Genomic DNA, 18,889 nt, shown 5'->3' with positions numbered 1-18,889 from the left:
GCCGCATTCTGGATCAATTGTAATTTTCAAGTCACCTTCAAAGGTAGCCCCACGTGGAGCGCATTGCAGTAGTCCAAGCAGGAGATAACCAAAGCATGTATCATGCTGGTGAGACAGTGCGCAGGGAGGGAGGGTCTCAGATGATGTTACCAGGTGGAGCCACCCTGGATATAGAATTAACCTGCACCTCCATGGACAGCTGTGAGTCCAAAGTGACTCCCAGGCTGCACAGCTGGTCCTTCAGGGGCACAGTTACTTCATTCAGGTCTAGGGAGACTCCCACACCTGCCTGTCACCTGTCCCCCAGAAACAGCCCTTCTGTCTTGTCAGGATTCAACCTCAATCCATCCACCATCTGTATTAATTTAGCCTAGCCTACCTGACGGGACTGTGGCAAACATAAATGGAGAAAAGGGAGTAAAGCGTATACAAAATTGAATTTGCTGGAGAAACAAGATACAGATATATGTTGCACAGCACATACTATGGAATGAAAGCTCAGAGTGCCGCAGCCCCGACTGGCATGAGGTCTAAAACCTGTACCCGCTGTATATTGTGCTCTAATATCAACTGGACAGACTTTTCCGAATTAGATTATCTCTGCTGTTGAGATGGGGCCTCAGGATAATAATGTAACATTTGGGGAGAAAGATGCAGCCCAGGAGACCAGCCCCGGAGGCCAAGATGGAGAAGATCTCCACAGCCACCATGAACTTCCCCTTGGTGCTCAGGTAAGTTGGGACAAAGGAGACCCAGACACTGCAAAAGACCAGCATGCTGAAGGCGATAAACTTGGCCTCATTAAAGCTGTCGGGCAACTTCCTAGCTAGGAAAGCCACCGTGAAGCTGATGAGGGCCAAGAAGGCCATGTAACCTAGGACAGAATAAAACATGGCGACAGAACCTTCACTGCATTCCACTACAATCTCTCCAACCAGGGAATGAAAGTCCAAGTTTGGGAACGGCGGAGAGGTTCCTAGCCAAACTGCACAGATAACAACTTGGATCAGGGGGCTGGTCAGGACGATGCAGTTTGTCAGTTGCCTGTCCAGCAGTTTCCTCGCCATGTTTCCTGGCTTGGTGGCCATGAAGGCCAGGACCACGGTGACCGTTTTTGCCAATATGGAAGAAACGGCAGCAGAGAAGACGATGCCAAAAGCCATTTGTCGGAGAAGGCAGGTGACCTTCCCGGGTCGGCCGATGAAGAGGAAGGAGCAGAGGAAGCAGAGGAGGAGGCAGACAAGGAGGACGTAGGTGAGGTCCCGGTTGTTGGCTCTGACAATGGGTGTGTCTCGATGTTTAATGAAGGTTGCCAAGACTAAAGAGGTGAGTAGGGAGAAGAAAAAGGCAAGGAAAGCCAAAACAAATCCCAGGGTGTCATGATAGGAAAGGTAGTTGATTTTCTTGGAAACGCACTGGTTTTGTTTCTTGTTTGGGTACTGATCTTCTGGGCATTGGACACACTGAGCTGCATCTGCAACAAACAAGCCACCGTTTTATCTATCTCAGGCATGACAAAAGAAATTATTGTTTTGACCAGTTCAGCTCACAGAGAGATTGAGGAATCCTTCTTCCACCTTGCTATGTGAGGCCAAAAGTACAATTTTCCACCGCATTAGAAAAAAATCAAGTCTTTTCAGACTCTAACCAAATTTCTGGGCTGGTATCAAACATCCTTGTTTCTCATTTGGTGATTTTATGGGTTTTTATACACTGTGGGCTGGTTTTTTAAATGAAAAATTAAATACTAAGCTTTGAAAACTGGGAAAGCAGTTTTGTATTTTATTGTTGGGCATTGTTTTAGTGTTTATTAACATGTGTTTGTTTCCCCTATATGGATATTACTGTGCTCTGTTTCATGACAGTGCATAAGCTTGAGATATTGCTATGAATTTCTTTCCTGCATATAAACTGTTTCATCACTGTGAGTTTATTTATATGCCACTTTTCCACGACTGAACTATGTTCAAAGTGAGCCTCTGTCGTCCCCTTCTCCTTGTGCCCTCAACTTTGGGAGGGCCCAAATACTGTACTTTACTGTGTATAAGATGAGGTTTTTTCCTTATAAAATAATCTCTAAAAAATGGGGGTTGTCTTATACATGGATACTGCAGAGTGGGGATGGGGGAATTGGCTGCTGCCGCGAGTAGCAGATTATGAGCGGCGATTGCGCTGTCGGTTGGTGTCCGCAGCAAGGTCTGCTGTTGATTGGCTGTTGCTGTGGGATTTGGGAAGGCTATTGGTGGCTGATGGCGGCGAGTGGACAGAGGGCTTTATGCTTCTGCGACGCGTGCTATCGGCAGCTCAACAACTCTGGGCAATTCCCCCCCCCATTTTATCAATTTTGAGTCCCCCAAAATAGGGTGCATCCTGTACAGTACATGGAAAAATACAGTTAAGACCCCTCGGCCCCTAGGAGTAGGCTCCTATGTTTCTGCCAGAAACTTGTGATGTCTCTGTGAACAAGTAAAACCACAGTGTTCTGTTCATCCATGATTTGCATCTTGTCCATCCCAGCACGTTCTTCAAAACAGCATGGGTTCAAAAGCCCAAATGTAATCTCATCCCCAGGGGAAACGGTGGACCCTGCTCTTTGTCTGTGACCTTCCCCTCATCTCCCCCGGCCTTGAGGCCTCCCGCCCTCACTTGCTTCCACCTGTTAAGTCCTGCAAGCAAAACTAGGTTTCCATCCTCAAAATATGAGCTACCTGTCTGGTTAGAGAAGGTCCCCTCTGGACAGCGAACACATCCATAGCAGCAAACAGGCTTCCCCTCTTTCACTTTGATGCTGTGCCCTGGAGGGCAACTCTCCACACATCTGGCAAAACGGTTTGTCTAAAAGGGATAAAAGGGACAGTTGGTTGGTTTTCCTGAATTTTCCTGCTGCATTTGCTCTCTTAACCTTCCACAAGAGCATCAATATTTGTCTAATACAAATCAACTTCGTTGGACAGGCCATGTTGTGCAGATGCCGGTTATCGTCTTCCAAAGCAAACTACTCTTTTCCGAACTTAAAAATGGGAAGCGTAATGGTCAACAAATGAGGTTCAAAGACTCTCTTGAGGCAAATCTAAAAAAAGGTACTGTAGTATAAACACTGATAACTGGGAAACACTGGCCTGCAAGCACTCCAATTGGAGAATAAAGGGAAAGGGAAAGGGACCCCTGACCATTAGGTCCAGTTGTGACTGACTCTGGGGTTGCGGCACTCATCTCGCGTTATTGGCTGAAGGAGCCGGTGTACAGCTTCCAGGTCATGTGGCCAGCATGACAGAGCCGCTTCTGGCGAACCAGAGCAGCACACGGAAATGCCGTTTACCTTCCCGCTGGAGCGGTACCTATTTATCTACTTGTACTTTGATGTGCTTTCGAACTGCAGAAGCTGGGACTGAGCAATGGGAGCTCACCCCGTCGCAGGGATTCGAACCGCCAACCTTCTGATCGGCAAGCCCTAGGCTCTGTGGTTTAACCCACAGTGCCACCTGCGTTGGTGTCGTGGGCTTTGAAGACGCTCGAACCCAGGACGAAAGGGAGAAACATGCCAAGAGGAAGGCACGCTTGGCAAACTCTCACCGTGTTCAGCTCCCACCTGGAAACCTATGTCCCCACTGTGGAGGGACGTGTGGATCCAGAATTGGCCTCCACAGTCACTTATGGACTCATTGTTAAAACCGTGTTCATGGAAGAAAATCTTACTCAGCTACGAGGGAGCGCCAAGGAAGAAGAATACTGAAGAGGTTGTAGAAGCGCTCAAAAGAAGTTTCTCTTGTGATGAAAATGGTTCATCGACACAGTGGGGAAAGAAATGCTCTTATCAAAAAGATAGAGGCTCAATTAAAATGTTAATTTATCCAGGACCAAATGATTGATGAAGCTTTTTATCTACCCCAGTCTTCCATTTCCAAAGGGACTCTGTTTCTCCGTGACCCCAAAAATATTTGTTTGCTACCCACCTCAGCACCCCAGACAATTGCATCTGAGTTAATGGTGAAGTCTTGGCCTGGGGGAGCCGCAAGCTCCACCCTTCCAACTTCCACTTTCGCTGAAGACCCATTGGGGAAAAAGATCCAGTTCAGGATATCCCAGGCAACCGATCTCTCACTGTCTTCGATAAGAGATATTTCATCTCCAGCGCTGTTGTTAAAGTGGATGTTCCTTAAAGTTGCGTGGATCTGAAATGGCAGACATGCTAAGATAATGGGTGGGCTGATTCCAGCTGCAACATAAGGAGATGCCCCATACCAAATAAGCATTGGGCCCATCTAGCTCAATATTGTCTACACTGACCGGCATCAGCCATCCACTCTTAGAACTGGGCTGAAAGCTGGGATAAAATGGGTTTAGATCAGGGGTCAGCAAACTTTTTCAGCAGGGGGCTTCTGGGGAGCCAGACTATATTTTGCAAAAAAAAAGAATGAATGAATTCCTATGCCCCACAAATAACCCAGAGATGCATTTTAGATAAAAGGACACATTCTACTCATGTAAAAACACACTGATTCGCGGACCGTCCGCGGGCCGGATTGAGAAGGTGATTGAGCCGGATCGAGCCCCCAGGCCGCAGTTTGCCTACCCATGATTTAGATCAGGCACCCCCAAACTCAGCCCTCCAGATGTTTTGGGACTACAACTCCCATCATCCTTAGCTAACAGGACCAGTGGTCAGGGATGATGGGAATTGTAGTCTCAAAACATCTGGAGGGCTGAGTTTGAGGATGCCTGATTTAGATTCAGTTACTTCCAGAACCCATTGGAAATGAGATGCTTTCATGTGCTCTATTAATTCTTATTATTATCTCACCTTTCACCCTAAGCTCCTAGGGTGGGTTACAACACTTAAAACACTTCTAATACCTTGCTCAGAGACGGTAAGTTTGAAACTGGCCAGGCATTAGCTAGTGTGGAAAGATCCAAGGAAGGTTTGTTCAGCACAGACCTCACCACAGCTTTCTTAAGGCTGCACAAAATGATGCCTTATTTGGTCATTCGTTTACTTAACAATTTATTTCAAAGTGTTTCTAAACCACAATATTTTTTTTTTAAAAAAAAAAAAACTGTGCTCCTCCCAGGCCCAAATGCTTAGGGGGGAAAGCTTTCTATGGGGATTTGAATAGATTCTGGGAGAGGATATATTTATTAGGATATATTTTCCTTACGTTTGTGAGTTAAACACAGTGCCATCCCTTTGCAGCTTAAACTGGAAGCTTAGATAGGGTGGTTTTAGACTTTTAGTTTAAGTAATCCTGGATGCTTTAAGGCAGACTGGATACTCCTGGTAACCCCCCCCCCCTTTTCTCCCCTGTAAAACAATTAATAACACAAACAGTCTTGTAAAAGGTAAAGAAAATAACATTTGCTCAGTATTTCTTGTTGAGGAATAACAAGATAACAGCACCTTTGTTCAGGCAGCCTCGAAATGGTAATCCAGTTACAAAGACATATTTAAGTCCAGTGCTTTTTTTCCTGGCGGGGGACTCAGAGGGACGCACTCCCCTAAACATTTTGTGAATCTAAGTTTGACCTCACTGAGGGGCAGTAGGAAAATGAGAGTACAGTACCCCTAAACATTTTTTAAAGGAAAAAAAAGCACTGCTTAAGTCTATCTTAAAGTGGAGCGTGAACACTGAAGCTCAGACATAGCAGATTTTTCTTCACATTTCTGGCTTGGGGAGGGGATGCCCTCCCCTTGCCAGGGCACAGTGGGATCACCTCTCACAGAGTCCTCCTCCCTTAGCAAACTTACAGGAAAACTCTGCGAGATTCAGCTCCTTTTGTGTGCCTATCTAGTAAACACGCATTGTAGGTTTGGCTTCTGTGCCAAAGCGGTTGTCTGCCCATTTCATTTTTGAAAGGAAGTGAAGTCAGACAGGGCCGTATTTAGGTTTGATGAGGCCCTAAGCTACTGTAGATAATGGGGCCCTTTATATGTTCAGCTGTCCTTTGTCAACAACAAACTGTTGCTGTTTTTTGTGTTGAATATATGCTATATGGTAATTTATGGACCTAAAGTAATTGTTGAACTGAAATACAATTAAGAAGAAGTATATTAATTGTGAAATAATTATTAAGCTCTAACTTAAAATGATTTTTTTAATTCATAACAAACTTAATGCAAACACATTGGCATTTGGCAATAGCAAAAGTTCCTTTAGATACACAATTTACAAAGACTCAATGTAGTCTCTAGAAACTTGCTATAACATGAAATAATAATAGATGTAAATATATAATGCAAACTACTAATAATTATAAATAGCAGAATGTAGGCACCCTATATATACCCTATATATAGAAATGAGCAAACCAGGGATATTTTAGGGAGCAAGCTAGCAGACGGGGCCCATGACTTACATCATAGGAGCCTACCCAACACAAAACATTGTTGCTGTATGTAGGTTTTATTTTATTTGTTTTTTATCTTATATTTTGGAAATGTACATCCATTGTTTTTTTTCCCTTTAATTTTTTTTGGGGGGGCCAAGAGAGTGGGGCCCTAAACTATAGCTTGTTTAGCTTATACGTAAATCTGGCACTGAAGTGAGAGAGATTCTCTGTTACCTGCCATGGCTGGACATCCAGAAGCTTCTTGCCACCCCATGCCGAGTTCTGTTTTGACCCCGATGATGAGTGCAAAAAGTGCAACGCGTGTGCTACAGAATAGGCGGCGTTATAGACGCTGTAGCTGCGGCCTGTCATTCTCCTTTCGAACAAGATCGGGGGCAGGTCCTCCACCTTCTCCTCCCCCGTACAGTTTTTCAGCCCCTCTGGGGGAAACCGGTCCGATATGACGAACTCGCAGTAAAACGCTCCTTCCCACCAGTCACGAAGGAATACATCCCCCCGGGGCTGCTTTGGATCCAAGGACCCGAGGAAATCTCCAAACCCCGGCACATCTCCTGCGTGGGCTCTGAAGGACAGAGCACCACCCAAGTACCTTAGAGACCGCCAGTGGAAGGGGACTCCCATCGCAGAAAACTCCCAGTGGGAAGTCAGGATCCAAATTGTCCAAACGTTCCAAGGCGACTCGTAAGTCTCTTTCTTATGGGCGTAGAAGCGACCCGTTATTTGCTCTATGAGAATGTTGTCCCCGAAGACAATCGCCACTTCGGCTCCCCAGCGATAAACAGGCGGGTCATTAGCAAAGTAAATGGTGTCGCGCATCAAGTCATCCCGAGGAATCGTTTTAAAAAACTCCACGCAGATGTCGTTTTCTGCAAGCATGGGCCGCAGGGTCCGGATGAAATTTTCGCCCCTCTCATCATCTGGAGCAAAGACCCCGATCCAATTCCAGTGGAAATAGAGGAGCAGCTTGATTAAGCCTATGTACTGCGAGGCTTCGTTAGGGTCAATCCGGTAGAAAGAAGGAAAGGAGCTTTTTCCTCCCCAAACAGGGTTCAACAAACCATAACCGAGCTGAAGGAAAGACGAGCTTTATTTTAAAAGTGTGCTTCACGCACACACACACACACACACACACACACACACACACACTGTGTGTGTTTTGGGCAGGAATGGAACGCTGAATCTGGAGAGGAGTTTGTGTTTGTTAAAACCAGTTGGTCGTTTGTGCGTGAAAAATAGCAGGAGATGGCGTGAAAAATAGCAGGAGATGGTACAGATTATTGATTTATAACTAAGGATTTATGTGGGCTGACAAAGTGAGGGGTTAAGTTTTCTTGAGCCTTGGGAATAGAGTCATACCTCGGAAGTCGAACGAAATCCGTTCAACTTCCAAAACGTTCAGAAGCGCGGCTTCTGATTGGCTGCAGGAAGCTCCTGCCATCAGATTTACAAACTCAAACGAAAGCATATTCTGAGCACCATTCAAAGTGTTGGTGCTGACCTTTAAAAAGCCCTAAATAAACAGCCTTGGCCCAGTATACCTGAAGGAGCATCTCCCCCCCCCACCGTCCAGCCCGGACCCTGAGGTCCAGCTCTGAGGGTCTTCTGGCAGTTTCCTCCCTGCGTGAAGTGAGGTTACAGGGAACCAGCCAGAGGGCCTTCTTGGTGGTGGCGCCCGCCCTGTGGAACGCCCTTGCATCAGATGTCAAGGAAGTAAACAACTATATGACTTTTAGAAGACTTCTGAAGGCAGCCCTGTTTAGTGAAGTTTTTAATATTTGATGTTTTATCACTTTATTATTATTATTATTAATAATAATAATATAATAAAGATGGGTGTGGTACAAATTATGTTGTTGTTGTTGTTGTTATACAATGCAGCAATGCCACGGAGCTCTCCAGATCACTTCCATCTAGCCCAGATTGATCTCTTTACCTGTGGGATCTTGTGGGTGCCCAAGACAGATGCCATCTGCCTCGACGCTTTGATGTCGAGACTCCCAATGACGGACACCAGCTTGTCCCGCCGATCACATTTGTAATTAGGCACCAGTTTCCCCCGCGTGGAGAGCTGAGACAGGCTGTCCTGAAATATTCTTCTCACGTTCTCTTTGTCATCATATATACGGAAGCCCAGCGTGATGTTGGGAAGGAGCGTCGGATCCTCGTTGAGTTCATCGATGGCAAACACCAAGGCCAGGATGTGCTGGTAGTTCTTGGGCACCGGCATGTCCCTGCAATTGGGGGAAGTGGAGGTCTGTGTCCATGCGCGTCCCAACATAATGGATGATCCCACCCCTCTTCTTGCAGTGACAGCACCTTCCAAACCCCAAGCAGCTCATTAATTGATTCAGGTAGGTAGCCGTGTTGGTCTGATGCAGTCAAAATCAATAACAAAATTAAAAAAATATCCAGTAGCACCCTAGAGACCAACTAAGTTTGTTCTAGGTACAGTATAAGCTTTTGTGTGGCGCTGTGGCTTAAACCACAGAGCCTAGGGCTTGACGATCAGAAAGTTGGCGGTTCGAATCCCTGCGACGGGGTGAGCTCCCGTTGCTCGGTCCCAGCTTCTGCCAACCTAGGAGTTCGAAAGCACGTCAAAGTGCAAGTAGATAAATAGGTACCGCTCCAGCGGGAAGGTAAATGGCGTTTCCATGCACTGCTCTGGTTTCGCCAGAAGCGGCTTCGTCATGCTAGCCATATGACCCAGAAGCTGTACACCGGCTCCCTTGGCCAATAAAGCAAGATGAGAGCTGCAACCCCAGAGTTGTCCACGACTGGACCTAATGGTCAGGGGTCCCTTCACCTTTAAGGTGCTACTGGACAATTTTTAATGCTATTTCAAGCCCATTAATTGGTTATTCACTGAAGGGCAGAATCAAGTTCCTCCCTCCAGAAACATTCAACAACACCCTACCTGAAACAGCCACCCGATGGAAATGTAAAAAAAAGATGAATAAGTGTAAATAGGTGAATAAACCATGTTAGGATGACGGAAGTCCTATCGTATTGGAAATATTTATTTTATAAGTTACATATTCTTTGTAGTTGATGTGGTTTGTTTTTTCTTTTGTTCTGTTCGTGGTGAAGGGATTTAATATGTAAAAATAATAAAGATGAATATGAGGAAAGTGGCCAAGGACTCCCTCCCACCTTGGAAACTTTCTTTCTCTGGGTTTCTGGTACTCAATACATCATGGGTAGGCAAACTAAGGCCCGGGCTCCCCCGGATCCAGCCCAATCGCCTTCTAAATCTGGCCTGCAGACAGTCCAGGAATCGCCGTGTTTTTACATGAGTAGAATGTGTGCTTTTATTTAAAATGCATTTCTGGGTTATTTGTGGGGCATAGGAATTCGTTCATTTCCCCCCCTCAAAAATGTAGTCCGCCCCCCCCAAAGGTCTGAGGACAGTAGACCGGCCCCCTGCTGAAAAAGTTTACTGACCCCTACAGCACATGATCACCACAGTGATGATATAGCCACAGAGGGCAGCAAGCTGCTAGAGAGTGAGGTGGTGGGGAGAATCTTCTTCAGCTTCAGTTGCAACCCAAGCCACAGAATAACACTCGGGGCAAGAGTGTTCAACATAGACTAAAGTATCATAAGTGGTGGACTTGTTAAAAAAAGGGGGGCAGCAGGCTTTTGGGAAATGATAATGAATTAAAATAGCCATCCCCAAAAAGCCTGAAGCATTTCTTTTGGGAATAATAGGGGCAGAGGTCCCAAAAAGTTGGTTACATTATGTATTGCTACCACCGCAGCCAGAATATCGTATGCACAGAAATGGAAAGAAGAAGTTCAAACAAAATAGGAGCGGACTTTAAAACTATTGGACTATGTGGAGAATGAGAAATTGATGGCAAAAATAAGAGGCCCTGAAAGACGAAATGTTCGTCGAAGAGTGGACTATCTGGGAAAATATTATAGTCAAATGAAATTGCAGGCAGGACCGGAAATATAGGCAATGATAAGGGAATGTAATGCAGGGATATATGTTAGAGAAATATTATATTCAAGGCAGTAGGTAAAAGGATTCGAAGAGAAACATCATGGAAATAAGGATGGGAAGTCAAAATGCTAAGGGAATACTGTATGGGAACTGAATCGAATTTGTTAAATTGTATGAAAATCAATTTAAAAAGTTATGATTAAAAGAAAACATGGACTAAAGTAAAGCATTATGAGCTGCAGAGGTTCAAAATCCGAACCAGGGAATTCCAGGTGTCAGCAACACCATTAATGCCGATCACTGAAGCCAGCACAACCCAAAACTTTCCTGAGGACACTTACTGGTCAGAGGAGTAGTCCTGGTCTTGGGGAGGCATATCGAAGGACTTCATCAAGTCGACGGCGCTGATGAGGGGTAGATTCCCCCCCACAATCAGGTCTCCTGGCTTGTAATAGTCTTCCTGGTGTCGGAAAGGCCTGGTCAAGAGGCACTTGCTCTTGGAGCCCATATTGGTTACCTGAGGCAGAAGCCAAAACAGAAGCAGCAGCAGCAGCCAGATTAACATCACTGGCATGAAGAGACCTCTTCTCCTAGCTTAGAAACAGATTCATCACGAAGCCGAGATGCAGTTTTTTGTTTTTTTTTAAATAGCGGCAAACAGCCATACATCAAGTCGCCTCTACTCCATCGCATCCCCACTTGGAAAGGTTCGGGGTATATTTATAACAAGCCTGTTTTGTTCTGACTTTGCTGTTTACTTGGCGAGTAGATATCCCAAAGCACTTTGGGCGGGGCACGGTTCAGAAGCAAAAAACCCCTGTTTTTCTTATTACTCCATAGAAGAAGAAAATTAATGACATAGTGCCGGATTCCCTTCTCAGCTGAAGTGGAGAAAAACATGTTTGTGTCACCCTTGGAAGTTTGGCCTGTCAAGAGTCCAAAGTTGGTTCTATGTGGAACTGAGTACTGAAATCTAAGATGGCGCCCAGGACGTCGCCAAAAGTTAGCTAGCTCAGGTGGATGGGCGAAGACAATGTGATATGGCCTAGTAATACATAACCATTGCAGGCTAGATCAGGAGTCACCAACCTAGCACCCACGGATGCTATAGCATTCCCCCAAGGCACCTGTTCTAATCAATATTAGATTGTAGAGAAGAGCCTTCTATATCAGGCCAATGGCCCATTTAGTCCAGCAACCTGTTCTCACAATAATGGGGCAGGAGAGCTGGAAATAATGCCAACATATTTCATATCTGGCAACCAATGCGCCCCTTTGGTTTCAGAGTGTACATGGGTTTGTTGTTGATGTTTAGTCATTTAGTCATGTCCGACTCTTCGTGACCCCATGGACCATGGCACGCCAGGCACTCCTGTTTTCCACTGCCTCCCACAGTTTGGACAGACTCATGTTGATACTTCAAGAACACTTCAAGAACACTGTCCAACCATCTCGCCCTGTCGTCCCCTCCAGGGAGTCTTCTCTTCTCATGAGGTGGCCAAAGTATTGGAGCCTCAGCTTCAGCTTCAGGATCTGTCCTTCCAGTGAGCACTCAGGGCTGATTTCCTTCAGAATGGATAGGTTTGATCTTCTTGCAGTCCATGGGACTCTCAAGAGTCTCCTCCAGCACCATAATTCAAAAGCATCAATTCTTCGGTGATCAGCCTTCGTTATGGTCCAGCTCTCACTTCCATACATCACTACTGGGAAAACCATAGCTTTAACTATACGGACCTTTGTCAGCAAGGTGATGTCTCTGCTTTTTAGGATGCTGTCTAGGTTTGTCATTGCTTTTCTCCCAAGAAGCAGGAGTCTTTTAATTTCGTGACTGCTGTCACCATCTGCAGTGATCATGGAACCCGAGAAAGTAAAATCTCTCACTGCCTCCATTTCTTCCCCTTCTATTTGCCAGGAGGTGATGGGACCAGTGGCCATGATCTTAGTTTTTTTGATGTTGAGCGTCAGACCATATCACAAATTTTCACAGCCCTCTAGTGGCTATGGTGGCTCATTTACAAAAAGTAATGTATTTAGGGTTAACTCTGGTAGTGTTAACTCAGAGGATGACCTCCAAACCATCCTAAATATCTTCGCAGCAGCGTACGAAAAGCTTGGCCTGCCGCTCAACATCCAAAAAACCAAAGTGCTGCACCAACAAGTACAAAATACCTCTGCAGTGCCACAAATCCAACTCAATGGTGTAACATTGGAAAGTGTCGATCACTTCTCCTACCTGAGCAGATATCTTTGCACAAGGGCTGACATTGATGCTGAAATCCAGCATCACCTGAGCTCTGCGAGTGCAGCTTTCTCCCAATTGAAGTGCAGAGTGTTCGTGGACCGGGACATTTGCAAGGAAACCAAAATGCTTGTTTTCAAAGCTACTTTACTACCAAACTTTCTGTATGCTTATGAAACATGGACCACTTATAAATGCCATCTCCAACTCCTCGAAAGATTTCATCAACGGTGTCTCAAAAAAATTTTACACAACACTTGGGAAGATAGACGAACTAATGCCAGTGTACTGGGAGAAGCAAAGATCACCAGTGTCAAAGCAAGGATTCTTCAACATCAACTTCATTGGACTGGTCATGTTGTGCAGATGCCTGATTATCATCTTCCAAAGCAACTATTCTATTCCAAACTTTAAAATGGAAAGCATAATGCTAGTGGTCAACAAAAGAGGCTTAAAGACTCTCTCAAGGCAAATCTAAAAAAATGTAGTATAAGCACTGACAACTGGAAAACACTGGACTGCGAGTGCTCCAATTGGAGAACAGCCTTTACCAAAGGTGTTGTGGGCTTTCAAGACGCTCGATCTCAGGACATAAGGGAGAAACGTGCTAAGAGGAAGGCACGCTTGGCAAACCCTCACCGGGATCAACTCCCACCAAGAAACCTATGTCCCCACTGTGGAAGGACGTGTGCATCCAGAATTCGCCTCCACAGTCACGGACTCACTGTTAAAATTGTATTCATGGAAGATAATCTTACTTGGCTACAAAGGATCCCAAAAGAAGAAGATACTTGATTCTGACCCAATAAGTCTCTTGGTATATATTTTGCTCTAAGACGCTTCGATCAGTCAGAATCAAGTATACACTTCCAGAATGAGCCACCACATTTAAGCTGACACATTCTACCTGAGAACCCCTTGCTATTCTATTGTATGCAACAAATAATTTTGGGGAGACGTGATCGTGGTTTTTTGTATCTGCAGCGCCTGGTGTTTTTATGGTTTTTATGGTTATTGTTGCTTTTCTTTTTGTTCCCTTTGTGAATGATGTCATGGCCTTTGGCTAGTGCAATAAAGTTTATGATGAAGTAGAGAATGACACAGACTCAAGATTTTTCTCTTTGAATGTCAAAGTGAGTCCAGAGCTTCAAAGCTGTGATTATTGTTCTCCAGTAAGAATGATCAGAATGATAGTAGTTCTTGCTAAATCTCTGTGGATTTCCACCCACTATGTCAATAACAAAGAAACCCATGAGCAAAACATTCTTGTGATAATGATGTCCTGTGAGCCCTTGCAGGTGCAGCTGGGATGCAGAACAAGCACCTTGTTGTCTGACCATCTCTCCCTACGCTGCTCCATAGCTCCAGATAGAAACTGTATAGTTAGCGTCTTTCTGGGCTCTGTACCCAGTTCTGCTGCTGGCACGTGAGGAAATTTCATCCTGCCAATGATGTGGGTGCTGTTGTTGCTCTTTTGGCTTCTGCCTCAGGCAGCTGAATTTTCACAGAGGGCTAAGTGCCTCTTGACCAGGCCTTTTGAGCTCCAGAAAGCCTATTACAGACCTGGAGACATCGCTACTGGTGCCCTTTTAAAGCTCGAAGAGATTATATTTTGGAAATCTTAAATTTTCAAGACCTCCTCTGGAACAGGATCTCTTCTATTACAAGTAAGTGCTCACAGCAGGGCACTGGAATATAGTTTCCAAATTTCACTGCGGGGTGCTGTTCTTGGGGCCTATGATATGACATCCTAGCCTTGGGATGTTGATGGCTTTTTTGTGTTGTGATTTCTGTTAAGGAGCCTCCCTTAACACGGTGCTTTCCAAAAGTTCCTAGACTCCAGCTCCTTTCTTCCCTGACCACTGGACATGCTGGTTGGGGCTGATGGGACTTGTAGCCCAAAACATCTGGAGCACAATGCCGCGGGGTGTGATGATGGTCAGTATTTTAATAGGGTTATGCTCAGTATGCAAGAGACAGTGGATGGCTGAATATCACTTGCTGAAGAAAAGGGGAGATGCTGGCCCACACGCCCAGCTTGCTGGCATAGTTTTATATATTAGTAATATACATATAAGCCGAAGAATTGATGTTTTTGAATTCTGGTGCTGGAGGAGACTCTTGAGAGTCCCATGGACTGCAAGAGGATCAAACCTATCAATTCAGAAGGAAATCAGCCCTGAGTGCTCACTGGAAGGACAGATCCTGAAGCTGAAGCTCCAAGACTTTGGCCACCTCATGAGAAGAGAAGACTCCCTGGAAAAGACCCTGATGCTGGGAAAGATTGAGGGCTCAAGGAGAAGGGGACAACAGAGGACGAGATGGTTGGACAGTGTTCTCGAAGCTACGAACATGAGTTTGACCAAACTGCGGGAGGCAGTGGAAGACAGGAGGGCCTGGCGTACTCTGCTCCATGGGGGTCACAAAGAGTCGGACACGACTAAACGACTAAACAACAACAACAAATACACATATATCCCACCTTCTTCCCGGTCAAGAACTCAAGGCTTTTGGCATCATCTTCTCAGTTGCTATTTCTTCCATCTTGTCAAAAGCTGTCACGGTGGTTCTGGCCTTCATGGCTACCAAGCCAGGAAACATGGCACAAAAACTGTTGAAGAAGCAACTGATAAACTTCATTGTCCTGGCCTGTCCCCTGACACAAGCTATTATCTGTGCAGTTTGGCTAGGAACCTCTCCATTCCCAAACATGGACTTTTATTCCTCTGTTGGAGAGATTGTAGTGGAATGTAATGAAGGTTCAGCGACCATGTTTTTCACTGTTTTTGGGTTACATGTGTCTCCTGGCCCTCATCAGCTTCACGATGGCTTTCCTAGCTAGGAAGTTGCCCGACAGCTTTAATGAGGCCAAGTTTATCACCTTCAGCATGCTGGTCTTTTGCAGTGTCTGGGTCTCCTATGTCTCAACTTTCCTGAGCACCAATGGGAAGTTCATGGTGGCTGTGGAGATCTTCTCCATCTTGGCCTTTGGGGCTGGTCTCATGGGCTGCATCTTTGCCCCCAAATGCTTCATTATTTATTCTTCCACACACTCAGTTTGCTCTTTTGAGGGGCAAAACTTTTTTAAAAAAGAAAGAAAGAATGGCACTGGGGGGGGGACTTAAGCCTGCTTAAATTTCTTTTCAAAGTGTTTCTATCTGGCTATAATATATAAGCTCTGTTGATCAGGGGGACGAGAGCTTTCTGAGAGGAGCACCGCTCAGAGCCAATGGGAGAATGCGTCAAAGGTAAGAGAGCCAATCAGAACACAGGTCTCCCCAAGTCCCGGCCTCCGTGCTCTAATGAGGGGAGAGACAATTCTGAGGGAAGCCAATATGGCTTTTCCCCTCACGAGAATGCCAGAGTTGTGGGTAGATTAAGGAGGTAGAATCAATATTCAAATTGAGAATCATCTGTTCAGTTCAGTTTAAGTGAGATAAGAGACATCACTACAAAAAATAAACAATCATAATAGTAAACCAATGATGTAGAGATGGCACATCTGTATTTCTTTTTTGTTTTTAAGTATATTTGAAAGTGTTGCACCAAACCCGACTCATTTCCCGTCTTTCAATAACCCCCTTCCTTAAATTGGTGAGGTAAAATGTCTGAAAAACCTCTTTTTAAAAAATGTCTCTTTCAGATGAGAAAGGCATTCTGTTCATTCTCAGATAGGAGAAGTACCTTTAAGTACTGTACTTTTGTTTGTCATTTTCCCTCTTTCAATAACTCCCCTCCTTAAAATAGTGAGGTGAAATTTATTAAAACCTTTTCTTAAAATGTCTCTTTCAAATGGGAAAGGCATTCTCAGGTGGGATGTGCCACCGTTTAATACTTTTGTTTGTCATTTCCCCTCTTTTAATACCCCCTCCTTTAAATGGTCAGGTAAAATGTATGAAAAACTCTTTAAAAATAAAATAAAGTCCCTATCAAATGAGAAAGGCATTTTGCTCATTCTCAGATAGGATGTGCCGCCTTTTAAATAAATAAATCCCTGCCCATCTGCCTGGGTTTCCCCAGCCACTCTGGGCGGCTTCCAACAAAGATTAAAAATACATTAAAACACCAGTCATTAAAAACTTCCCAAAATACTTTCGTTTAAAATATACGCTACATGGCCATGATTTGAAATTGGTGTGTTTGAGGTGAAGCGAAGAGGTACAACTTAGGAAAACACATCTTCATCTTTCCATTTCCTTTTTTCTTTTTGAAAATACATTAGATTTGGGAGCAGGTAATTTGAGAAAAGTGACCTCAGATTAATTTAGTTTCTTAAAGATCTGTGGTCCAGGTATAGCCACATAGAGAAAGGCCAACTCCCAGAAATAATGTGTCCTTCTCCCTGATACAGGTAGGTAGCTGTGTTGGTCTGAGTCGAAGCAAAATAAAAAAATTCCTTCAGTAGCACCTTAAAGACCAACTAAGTTTATATTTTGGTATGAGCTTTCGTGTGCATTCTTTCGGTATCTGAAGAAGTGTGCATGCACACAAAAGCTCATACCAAAATATAAACTTAGTTGGTCTTTAAGGTGCTACTGAAGGAATTTTTTTATATTGCTTCTCCCTGATGATAGTCTTCCTGGAGTATAAAATGTCTGGTCAAAAGGTACTTGGTCCTCAGTATCTTTTGGGTGGCCTGAGCCAGCAGCCAAAAGAGCAGTAGCAGCCGAAGAATCAGGCTCATAAGGAGAGATCTTCCTTCCTTGGCCAAATAACAAACATGGCTACCCTTCAGGAAACTGAACACCAGCCAACATCAGGAGGTCTCAGAAGGGGCTATATGTAATCAATGACCAGGTGCAAAGGTGTCTGTTCTCCATCCCAGCCCCAATTCTGAGGGCATACAGTGGTACCTTGGTTCTCAAACTTAATCCAAAATGGTCAAAGGCCTGGAAACGATGCCTTATGAGGAACGGCTTAGGGAGCTGGGTATGTTTAGCCTGGAGAAGGTTAAGGGGTGATATGATAGCCATGTTCAAATATGTAAAAGGATGTCATATGGAGGAGGGAGAAAAATTGTTTTCTGCTGCTCCAGAGAAGCGGACACGGAGCAATGGATTCAAACTTCAAGAAAGAAGATTCCACCTAAACATTAGGAAGAACTTCCTGACAGTAAGAGCTGTTCGGCAGTGGAATTTGCTACCAAGGAGTGTGGTGGAGTCTCCTTCTTTGGAGGTCTTTAAGCAGAGGCTTGACAGCCATATGTCAAGAATGCTTTGATGGTGTTTCCTGCTTGGCAGGGGGTTGGACTGGATGGCCCTTGTGGTCTCTTCCAACTCTATGATTCTATGAATCCATTCTGGAAGTCTGTTCCAATACCAAGGCGTGCTTTCCCATAGAAAGTAATGCAAAACAGATTAATCCATTCCAGACCTTTAAAAAACCCCTAAAACAGCAATTTAACGTGAATTTTTACTATCAAACAAGACCATTGATCCATAAAACAAAAGCAATAAACTATGTACTGCAGTCACACAATCCATCCATCAGTAGCTGAACTGGGTTCCACACAGTCGCATAAACGAAACAAAAAAAAGAGCCGCAAAAGCAAAAGCGCAAAATAAATAGCAAAAACAGAGAGACTTCAGCGTAACACTCAAAACGGAAGTGTGGCACTCCAAACGGAAGCGTAACACTCAAAATGGAACACGTTCGGCTTCCGAAAAAAGTTCGCAAACCGCAACACTTCCGGGTTTGCAATGTTTGGGTTCCAAGATGTTTTGAGTACCAAGGCGTTTGAGAACCAAGGTACCGCTCTATTTATCATGAGTATGCCTTGACATCATTGTTATTGACTTGTTGGGTGGAAATCCCTTGGGGTTGGGGTTCACAGAGTGCTGTTGACATTTGGATAATTCCAGGCGACAGAAATAATTCTAACCTCATAGCTCTGGGCTCTCTCCAGAGCTTGGTGGAAGGAAAACAAGAGTTGCAACACTCAACTTGATCGTCCATGCTGCACATGAGCTCAAGGATTTTGGCCTTTAATGTCAGACTGTGGGCTCGGGTGAAGCTAAGGACCTAAATCCTAGGTGGTGTCGAGACTGCATTCATGTTAGTGAGACCAGATTGGTGATGGCGGAAGGAATGAGGGCGTTGGCCTGGCAGAGAGGTTGACACAAGGAACAGGGAATGCTGCAAGAGAATGGCTTTCTATTTGAGAAAAGCCAAAAAATGTCTCCTGCTAGAAGTGTTGTGGGTCATCTAGTCCAACCCCAAGCAACACAGGAATCTCAGCTCAAGCATCCATGACAGATGGCCACCCAACCTCTGCTTAAAAACCTCCAAGGAAGAAGAGTCTACCCATCTTCTGAGGGAGTCCGTTCCACAGTCAAACAGTTTTTACCGGATGAAAGTTC

The 18,889-nt window shown here is 44.8% G+C and overlaps 1 protein-coding gene across 1 annotated transcript; it reads right to left on the bottom strand.

Moving 5' to 3' along the window:
• Window positions 1-428: 428 nt before the first annotated feature.
• On the bottom strand, window positions 429-10,856 carry LOC148685529 (vomeronasal type-2 receptor 26-like). The gene is made up of 6 exons (XM_088671368.1): window positions 10,633-10,856; window positions 8,279-8,576; window positions 6,559-7,413; window positions 3,954-4,172; window positions 2,709-2,835; window positions 429-1,474 (listed from the first exon to the last, which is right to left on the bottom strand). The coding sequence occupies exons 1-6, from the start codon at window positions 10,854-10,856 to the stop codon at window positions 567-569; spliced, it is 2,631 nt and encodes an 876-aa protein (XP_088527494.1). The 3' UTR covers window positions 429-566.
• Between the last annotated feature and the right edge of the window lie 8,033 nt (window positions 10,857-18,889).

The sequence above is a fragment of the Zootoca vivipara genome, chromosome 6 (assembly GCF_965207765.1).
Source record: "Zootoca vivipara chromosome 6, rZooViv2.hap1.1, whole genome shotgun sequence".
Taxonomy (NCBI): Eukaryota; Metazoa; Chordata; class Lepidosauria; order Squamata; family Lacertidae; genus Zootoca; species Zootoca vivipara.
Note: the sequence above shows the minus strand (reverse complement) of the source record. Positions and strands in the feature narration are given on the sequence as shown.